Source organism: Enhydra lutris, unplaced genomic scaffold, assembly GCF_002288905.1.
Source record: "Enhydra lutris kenyoni isolate GAN:26980312 unplaced genomic scaffold, ASM228890v2 scaffoldscaffold18, whole genome shotgun sequence".
NCBI lineage: Eukaryota > Metazoa > Chordata > Mammalia > Carnivora > Mustelidae > Enhydra > Enhydra lutris.
In genome coordinates this window covers 19,631,327-19,641,869 of record NW_019154102.1, presented here as the reverse complement: position 1 = coordinate 19,641,869, position 10,543 = coordinate 19,631,327, and the positions used below count along the sequence as shown (strand labels likewise).

General features: G+C 43.2%; 1 protein-coding gene across 1 annotated transcript in view; it reads right to left on the bottom strand.

Moving 5' to 3' along the window:
* Positions 1-309: 309 nt before the first annotated feature.
* LOC111147961 (Rho GTPase activating protein 25) overlaps positions 310-10,543 on the bottom strand; it is an 83,492-nt gene continuing 73,258 nt past the window's right edge. Inside the window, exons 7-11 of the mRNA XM_022504265.1 lie at positions 9,530-9,603; positions 8,252-8,373; positions 7,243-7,439; positions 3,963-4,495; positions 310-1,154 (exon numbers count right to left, since the gene is read on the bottom strand). Coding sequence (XP_022359973.1) covers positions 947-1,154; positions 3,963-4,495; positions 7,243-7,439; positions 8,252-8,373; positions 9,530-9,603 — 1,134 coding nt within the window. The 3' untranslated portion in view covers positions 310-946. The remainder of the gene's footprint in view (positions 1,155-3,962; positions 4,496-7,242; positions 7,440-8,251; positions 8,374-9,529; positions 9,604-10,543) is intronic.

The following is a 10,543-nucleotide window of genomic DNA, read 5'->3' as shown; positions in this document are numbered from 1 at the left end:
AAGTGCCATCATGGTGAGAAGGCCTCTGTTCACAGGCCCACAGTATACAACTGTGGCCATGGAAAGGCAGGTCCGGAATCCAGCCCAGGCCCTGCTCACCCAGCCATGTGCTGGGAGAGGAGTGCATCTGCCTCAAGGAAGGGGCACCTTTTACTAAGGTTCACAAACATGTCTGTAAGGATTACCAACAGCCCTTTCTTTCTTTCCTCCCTCCCTCTCTCTTCTTTCTTTCTTTCTTTCTTCCTTCCTTTCTGTCTTTCTTTTCTTCCTTTCTTCCTTTCTCTTTATTTGAATATGATTTCTCATCAATTTTGCCTTCATAAATACAAAGTTTATTGCTTGCTTTGTCTTAGTCTAATAATAATTTTGACTTTCCAGCCCCTAGAGAGTGTGCATCATGGAAGGGGGGTACAAAATGGGGCTTTGGTCAGCAGGTGAAGCCCCCCAAAACACAGCTCACCAGCTCACCACAGGTGAGTACAAGAAAGCTAAATATCATTTTCTGTCCCTGTGTCTCAAGGCCATCATGAGGCCATCTGATTAGGTGAATTGTTCCACAGAGAAAAAAAAAGAACTAATGCCTCAGTCCAGCCTTGGTTGGGGCCAATCTATTGCCAGGTCCTGGGATGCGGCCTGCTTCAAATGTCTCCATTGGACATAGTCACCCAGCATGGAAAGTTCCATTTCACTCGGCCTGAGACCACAGTGGAATAATGCAATCCTTTTGAATATAGCCACAGAGGTCATGGATGTCCCCACACATCCCTGCTCACCCTCATCTTCCTGCCAATTGCATTGGTTTATTTTACCAGGAAAAGTGATGTTTCTCCTCAAATGTCTTCTCCCTCCTAGGGAGTAATTTTGCCTCTCAGTCTCAGGTAGCACCGAGAAAGGGAGTGTGTCGGGTGGGCCTCTGTGGGCTGTCTTCATGGTATGCTTGGAACCCTCAAGCATCAGTTTTGGGCTCTTTCATCGATTTGACAAATTCTTTGACTTCTTCTTCCAGGGCCTTGTTCCTCCTCTCAACATCCTCCCGGGAGCGCTCCACATTGCGGAGGCTGATTTCCAAGGCTGCGGATTTCTTCTTCTCCTTCTCCAGTTCTTCATTGAGCCTCACCACCTTGGCCCAGACATCATAATTTTCCTTCTCAAGGCTACAAGGAAGGAAATAACAGAATGAAAGAACGGGACATGACCTCTAGACTCTCCCTTCACCCTTGCTCACATACTATCCATTTTCCTTTGTACATCACAAGTCCTATATCCAACTTCCACCCCCCACATGCAGACTTCCCAGTAAACCTGAATTCCCAGGGCATGTCTGAGCCCCCCTCTTGTCATTTAATATGATCTTATAACATCTTCTGTGTTGTTGTTTTTCATGTTGTTCTACGTTTTGTATCTTCTATCGGATAACAAAGTCTTTGAAAGAAGGATTATATATATATATATATAAATTATATATATATATAATTTTTTTTCCATCTCCACAGTACCTTGCACATGTCCTGCAACAGAAATGCTGATTGGGGGTTGAAGCTCCATATTCCAGATTCCCAACACCTGTGCACACATGACTGCCTGTCCATCCTGCTGCCAGGGAGAGTAGCAGTGCTGCCTTCTCCTATTAAGGCCTCCTCGGGGAGGAGATTCGGAGAATTTCAGGAGCTGCCCTTTGGGAGCAGGGGCCATGGCAGCTCCACCCTCACTTCTGAATCTGCTCCAGGTGAACAATCTGTTGGGTTTCTGAATTCCCAGAAGTTTCCCTGTTATTAGCCCAAACCATAGTCTAGTCACAGGTGCTCCCTGCTCTTCCAAGCCTTGCTGAATTAACTCCTAAGAATGAGAGTACAATGCCATTTTTAAGCCCAGAGAGGAAATTTCAGGACTGTGGGGAGATTGTGTGATTGGAAATTTGCTTCAGAATTTCACTCTGTGAGGCGTTACCTCCTTGTCCAGCACCCACTCCCCACCCCAAATGGCCTATTTTTTTTTTTTTTAGTAGAAACTTGAGTTCCCATTTGAGCCCAGCCTGGCTTCTGTCTTCAGGGGCTTTGGCCGATTCTCCAGGTAATGGCCCTTCTTTGGAGCCTTGCCTTCCCCTGCTTATCTCTTCCTACAGCTAAATTAGTCTCGTTCCTTCTGGCCCTCTCATTACAAATCCAGTTTTCTTCTCCAAGTTTACTCTTGCTTCCATCTTGCTTTGGGAGAAATCTCAACTGAGAGAACTACTGCTAGATTTTGACCACTGCTGCTGGTGGAGAGGTAGAATCTGGGTGGGCTCAGGAGCCTGACTGACCCAGTTCAAACCCCAGCCCTACTGATGATTAGTCGTGTGCCCCCCGAGGAATCTTTTTATACTACCCGAGCCCCATTTCTTCTGTAAAACGGGGATATTATCTATCTTACAGCATTGCTGTGGGGATTACATGAGAAGGTGTGTCTGAAACACGAAGCTCACAGCAGGCGTTATGGACTATTAAGTCTCCTCTCTCTGTTGAGGATGGAGGACCCCTCTGATGGGTGAATTCAGAGGACTTGGTTCCATGCAGGAGGAAAGGCCCCTCCATGGCAGCTGGGCTCGCCCTACCCTGCCAGTGACATTCACATGAGAGCGCAGTAGGAAACTCCTCTGGGGACGCTTCCATCACAGACAAGATGGCACTTGAGTGTTGTAGTCCTACAAATGACTGATTTCAGGTCCTTAGACAAAGGATCTCCATTTTGCTTTTAGACAGGCAACCCTCTATGTAGGAAACAAGGAATCAGGGCTCACCAAGTCTTCCTTTCATGTGTCTGAGCCTTAGTGAGACTGAAAAAGTACCCATAATTTGAAAGCCCCACTAGTTCGCATTTCACTACGTCATGATTTGTGTTCATATGGGCTAAACTGGATTGAGCTTACGTTCATGAAAAGTCAATGGTGTGAAAAAGGTTTCAAGAAAATAGTTTATCTACCCAGGAGGCCACATTGTGTCCAAGCACCTTAGGGATGTGCATGACAATTGTGGCAATAGCCTCTGTGTTGGCCTTCCATTCACCCCCAGTGGGGGGCCTGACCTCAGTGAGAAGTCAGTGATTTGGTGAAGCTTTAGTCAAGTAGATCTGGCTAGAAGCTCTGCCTCACACAGGCTTTAAGGTGGCTGGCAAGGCCTTCTGCCCTCATCTGCCCTCTCTCCTATCAGCTACTCCCCACTGCTCCAGCCCACCGCCACTCTTCCAATGCACGAACAGACTGACCTGCTCCCTTCCATACCCTCTGCACCTCTACTTCTCCCTACCTGGCTTGCTCTTCCCCAACAAGTGGGCCTGACTTATGCCCTCGTCTCTTCAGGCCTTTGCCTTAGTGCCACCTTCTCAGTGAAGCCTTCCTGACCATCCTGTTTAACATAGGAACCCCCTTTTTGGACCTCCCAAACTTCTGCCCTGCTTTACCTTCCCCCATAGCATGTTCCAGCATCTGACATAGCATATATTTTAATTACTTATATATATATATAGTCTGTTCCTGATAGAAGGAAAGCTCTATAAGCACGGAGACTTTTGTCTGTTTTGTTCAGTGCTATTCCCCAACAGCTGAGATGGTGTGTGGCACACAGTAGGTGCTCAGTAAACATTTTCAGAAGGGATGACTCACATTTCTATGAAAAAATTTAAAGTTCCTCTTAATTTTTAGAGCATGTTGACCCTTAAAGAATCATGATTTGGAAACTGTTTAAGCTGCATAAGCTACACACTTCACTTTTTCATGAATTTAACCTGAAACTTAAAGAGTTTTTACTACTGCAGTCATCTCATCATTCCCTCTACCTCTTTCCTCAATTACGCCCAACTGCTATAGATTACTGCATTCTCTAAACTCAAGGTTTCTAACATCACTTCTTCAGCAGAGGAGAACAATCCCTGTTGCTTCTGAAAATGGAAGCTGAGTGATTGCCCAAGGCCCCTCGCAGGTGACTTACTTTTTAATCTGTTCCTCATACGTTTGCTTCTGTGTTTCTATTTCCTTTTGCAGCTCCTGGACCATCCTCTGCAAGGATTCAAGTTCCTCTTCCCCAGAGTTCTTTCTTCCAGACCTGGTTTCAGAGGTGGAGCTGGCAAGAGTTTCTCTCTTGGAGTCACAAGCTTGGGAAGAGCCGGCAGCTGCCTCATCCCCAGGGGCCCGGGGCGGGGCAGGGACATTATCGTAGGTGGAAGTCCGCTGGGAGTCTGGGCAGGGGGGTACGCCTTGAGACATCGTTCTCCTGTGCCCTTCCCCGGCCTTTACCTCTGAGGAAGGTGACCAGAATTCATTTTTAAAGATCTCCACTTTGCTGCTGTTGGCACCTTGAAACGCTGATGTCAAGAAGCATTTCCGATTAGGGAGTGTCTGAGTCCTTTTCCGTGACTGCAGCTTCCAATCCCCTAGCTTTTCCCTGGGGGCTTTACTGCTCTCTTCCAGAAACCCATCATTCGGTCGTTGTCCGGTGGGGCTGGTTGTGTCCGAGTCACTGGTCTAGAAAGAAATGGCCACAGATGTCACATGGGTTTTTACCATGTGTCAGGTTCCCAAGATAAGGATTAGCAACCTGTAAGAAAGAATCTCCGGGCTGCACACCCGTGAAACTCTTAATGAGAAGACCATCTCTTAATTCATCACATTATTGATTATCTGCGTGGTGTTTTTTTCCGAAAGGACATTGCACTGAAAGGAACTAACTCATGCTCTAAAAATCAATTGTCTATTAGTGGTAAGAGAGTCTTAAAGTAGGATTTTTTCATAGCTTTAGGATGAGGAGGCCTTTCTAACTAGAACTCAAAATCCAAAAACCATGAAATACAACTGTGTTAAATTCAACCTACATAAGTTTCCATGACTCCCCAAATTTAAAAGAACAAAAATAAGACGAATAAATCACCATAAATAAAATAAAAAAGAAATGACAAGCCAGCAAAAATATTTACAATACATATCATGGACAACAAGCTACTCTCTCATATAAAAAGTTCATAAAAATTAACAAGAAAAAGACCAACAACCAACATAAAGATGGAAAGGATAAGATCAGACCATTCACAGACGAAAAGAAAAATGCAACGAATCCTTACACATAAGAAAAGATGTTCAGCTTCTCTCATTGTAAAAAAAAAAACAAAACCCCAAATCAAAATTAAAATTACTGAAATATCAGGGTGCCTGGGTGGCTCAGTTTTGGACTCTGGATTTCAGCTCAGGTCATGATCTCAGGGTCATGAGATCAAGCCCCACCTTGAGCTCTAGGCCCAGCTGAAGATTTCCTCTTCCCTCTGTCCCCCCACACCCTCTTACATATATACTTATGCATTCACTCTCTCTCTCTCAAAAAAAAAAAAAAAAAGTGAATTATCAGTTCTCATCTATCAATAATACATCTCCCCAAATCTGAAAATACATTTTGCTAGTGAAACTATAAGGAAACATGCTCTTTTGTGCATTGACGGTGGAAATTTAAAATGGCACAACCTCTATTTGACAATTTTAATAAAAATTACACATAAATCTACTTAACCTCTGACTCAGCAATCCTAATTCTGAGAATTTATCCCAGAAATACATCTACTTAAGTACAAGATGAAGCATGGTCAAGGTTATTAATTGCAACCTGGTCATATGAGGGGTCTGTCCATGTATTGACATAAAAATGTCTTCAGGATATACTCTTAAGTGGAAAAATGCAAGATAAAGATAAAGAGTAGCATGTATGTGTGTGTGCGTGTGCACGCTTGTGTGTGTGTGTGGGGGGAGAGAGAGAGAGAGCGAGAGAGAATATATTTGCATAAAAATGTAAATAATTTACATTCAGATCTGTTTGTAATTGTATAAAGAAACACTGGAAGGATAAATACGAAGAAAATAAAGGCGAGGAAGGATGGAGTGGATGGAGATAGCAAAGGAAGCAGGATTTCTTAATATATAGTTTTTCTCATTTTAATTTTTTTGAACCATAGATATATAAATTAAAAAGAAAAAAAGGAAGAAAAACAATGAGCTCTAAAATCAGAAAATCAAGGCCTAAGCTCTTCTTCTAATCTCTCTATCACTTGCTTCCTCGATCCCACCTGGAGACAGAAGCCCTGGGACCTCAAAGTGCGAACTAGAACTAAAACCCACTCTGTAACATCCTAGTGCTGCCATTTTCCGCCCACTGGTCAACCTCCCTGAGCCTCCAGTCCTGAAAAACAAGATGTGGATGACAAATTCTGCCCTACAGAGTTATGGTGAGGACCCCAGAGGTGACCTACTTAAGTTTACCATCACAGTGTCCGCCCATAGCTGCCCATACTGTTACAATAAATAGAAACCTATCAAATAAGCATAACGATATCTACTCCCAAGGACCGCTAATTGGATTTCATTATATGAAGTATGAGCATTTCTAAATATTAATTTGAGGGTGTTGGTAAAATGTATCATGTACAGACATCACCTAAGAAAAATCATAACTACTACCACTACTTATCTTTTTTTCATACTTCTTTAATTATCCTCAGGATTAACAGTACTATAGACAACTTCATTACAAGGTCAACCAGAAACTTTAAATTTATCTCTTGGTCACATAAAAAGAATCAAGCTGCTACAAAAAGTTCATGGCTGGTTTTTTTTTTTTTAAGTATTTGTCTCTATAAATACATAAAAATATTTGAACTTTGTAAATTATTGGCCTCAACTACTCTACATTTCAGAGGTTGCCGAGTTTTTTGACATTGGGAATGTGAGCCACGACCTTTTAGTACAAATGAGGGGAGTGACATTGCTGAGACAGCTTATCAAGGAATGAGAAATATTACATGAGCACATCACAGAAATCACGTTTCATGGGTTAGCGGGAAACCAGTTCTCTCTGGACTTTGACCTGGAATTTTCAATAACTCTTGCTAAAACCCTTACAATGTGACATATAATTTCCCCTATTGAACTTTCCTGGGCTGTGTTTGGAAAGGCTTCCCTTTTAGAGTGGGCTTTAGTGAGGACTCTCACTGCTTAGTCATTGGGAAACTGGCACACGTGTCACTAACCCCACCTCCAGGATGCCAACAGAGACTAGATTTTGAAAGAGGTCAGGCTTTCAAGATGCATTCAAATGGGTCTGTATGATCTGCGCCCACTGTCATGGCATCCTCTAAAACTGCCCAAACTTCCACCCCAGACTAGCACTTACATGGAATGACTTGGACTAAAGGAAGAGTCAGAGGGAAGGAAGAAATTTCTCTGCACCTTACCACGTTACTGAAGCTATCTGTCCTAGAAATTGGAGGGTCTTCAGTGGCATCCCAACCCACAGAGCTTCGAGCTACTGGAGGTTTCTTAGGGTCATTTTTCTGAGCAGGGGGTGACAGGGGTGCATCCTTGGACTTGGGGAAGAGGACTTCGTGGTCTCTGATCATCATGGTCATCACTCTTTGGATCTGAGGAGTCCCTGAAAGAAGAAAGAGATTTGTAGACCTGGACCATGGCAAGAGGTGGGCAGTCCTCACAGTCTCCACCCATGGGATGTCTCTAAACTTGGCTCTAAAACCACAGGGCCCAAAAGGTCCCCATTACTCTTCCTGGGACCCTTCTAAATTGCTTGAGGTAGGAGATCGTGGTGAAAGAGAAGGGAGAGAAGGATATGGGAGTGGGGTAAAAGAGGGTTATTTTCAGCCTATACAGGCCCATGGGTCAGTCTTTGATCAGAAACTAAGCAATATAGTAGAGAAAATGAAGACATCTTTCTCCCCTGATGTGGTCCTCAACATGTCATCTCATTTCTTATTGCACACACAGTAAATACATGCCAGGTGTACTGCCTTCCCAAATGCATGGCAGACATCAGTACTCTATGCCAGCACTTCTGCTCACCAAACCAAGACACAGCCACAGAAGCTTTTTCAACACAACTTCACAAGTAATCTTTTGTGAGTTATCTTATACAATCAAGCTTGCTTTCTCTATTTACTGGCAAACTTGCTTTCTCTGGCTAAGGGTATTTAAAAGTCATACAAGACTAAAAAATACTGTTTTTGTGCTAGCCTTTTGTACTGTGTGACCACTGGCTCAATTTTTCACCATTCTGCTCAGCTGCGATCTGGAAAATGGACATAACTTCTGCCCTGCTCCTTTCACAGGGCTATTTCACAGTAGGGACAAGGGAATCAACTGAAAATGCTTGGAAAATTGCAGTGCCCTTTGATAGCTAGGTAATTGTTGTCACTTCCTCTGCACCTGCCTTCCCCACGGGACCAGCTGTACCTCTCATGATCACAGCTGGGTCTTCGACCTTCGACCTGATGAGATTCACACCAATCACGGTAGCCAGGTTATCCACACTCATCTTGTTAACACCACAGTTGAGCTGGATTTCATGTAGGAACCTGTGGGCAGCCAGGAAGTCCCATAGTAGGAAATAGGAAGCTGCCAGAGAAGGAAGCACTTCCAGATACCACAGAGATCTCAGAGATGGATCCCATCTCCTTCCTTCTAGTCTCAGGAATGGGACTATGATTACAGTGCCAAGCATCTCAAATTCCCAGTGGGTGATCAACAACTATAAAGATTTTTTACTATAATTCCACCCAATGAAGGCATGAAGCTCTCAGCTTCCTTATTAAAAAAAAAAAAAAAAACAACAACCGAAAAAAAAACTGACAATATTGGCAAAGGAATTTCTAAATACCTTCTCCAAAAACTATTTTTAAATGGATAGGCTGAAACAACTTAAAATTCCAAATACATAGAAACTACCAAATAAATGGTGATGTTTTCAAACGAGGAAACATTATGGAATACCATAGTCATTTATAATCCTATTTTATGACATAGGGAAATGTTCACAATATAATATGAAGCCAAAACCAATAGGATACAAATATATACAAAAAATTGTTCCCCAATATTTATATTGATATATGTAAAGATCTTTCATAGAAAGAAAAATATCCAGAAGGAAATATGCCCAAGCAGTAATAGTGATTTTTGCTGAGTGGGGACACTGTGTATTATTTTTATTTCTTATTTATAGTATTTGTATTTTTCTGGTTTCCAAATCAAGCATGTATCACTTTTACAACCTGGATACTACAACATATTATTTTTTAAAAAGAAGATAAATTTCAGCTCTGTCTGGCATGGAGATCTAGGCTCCCAGCTTAGATCAACCTGGGTCAATCTGCATGCTACGTGTTGCCATGAATGTCTCCAGGGCACTAAATTATGGTCCCAGAGTCGGGAAGATGGGAGATACTGCTAGAAACATTATAAGGATTTTGGGCGTTCCTGCATGTCCCAGGACTCCAGGCAGCCCTGGGCAGGCCTGAAGGAGGAAGCATGTTCACTTTGCTTGCCAATCAGACGTGGAATGGATCCTTGAAATTATCTTGTGGACAAAGGGAACTACTTCAGTGCTGCGTGAATATGGCTGACCTTCCCAAGGTCTGGACCAGAAGCTATGAGTTCAAAGAGACCCTCTTTTCTCCTCTAACTGGGGCTTTTTTCTGATACAGCTAGAAAGTGATTCCAGGGGACTCTTACCTGCATATGTAGCTCAGGAGGCTATAGTTGTCTCGAGGAAGGATGGACAGCTGCTTCACCAACTCCTGCTGAGCCTGGGAAGAGATTCTACACTGTAAACCAGCCTGCTCCCTTTCCAGCAATGAGACTCTGGAAGATGGGGAACATAACTGATGTATCGGTACAGAAGCAGCATGGGCAGTCACTCCTGTTCCATAGTTTTTGTGTTTTTTTTTAAGAAGCTTTTTACTTTGAAATAATTATAAATTCACAGGAAGCTGCAAAAAAAAAATAGTATGGAGAGGCTACGGATATTTTTACAGCCCATTTTTTTTATTTGTCATATCCTCTTCCCCAACTCAGAGCTACTCTAAGGCAAGCATGATTTGACAACTCATACTCTTAATAATGGTTTGCTTAGTGAATGCTTGAGATGTAACACTCCAGTAAAGAACTGGATCATAACCAAATACCCCAAGCTATTTGGTATTTAAAACCAAATTCCCCAAGAGAAGAAAAAAAAAAATCAGTAGTGAGAGAATAAGGAAGTCTCTAAGGGTTTTAAGCAATATGGCCTTGCTGAGACCTGCTGGGACACAGGATAGGCTGACTAATCTGGGGGGTGGGGGACAGGTAAAGGTCAGAATGTTCTAGCTCCATGAGACCATCAAACAAGGAATGCATGTGCCAAGGAGGGGAAGGACAGAGAGCTTTTCTTAGTTCTCTTCACCCGCAGCTGCCTGTAGGGTCTGTAGTCATTGCCAATAATGTCATGATTATAAAAGCGCGTCAGTTAACATGAGACACACAGGCTCCCTCAACCCTGAGCAACTCCTCCTTTGCACCCTAAGCCCTGTCAGCCTGCGTGTAGTGACTTGGTGCAGACCCTCTGTATCCAGGATGCCTGCTTCATACCGGGATTCCATCCTCTTCAGTTTAATGAGTGAATTCTTCGCAAAGGCTTCTGCAGACTCTTGGCTCCCAGCTACCACCCCTGCCACACTTTCACCAGCAAGGGAGGCTGATGTCCTCTGC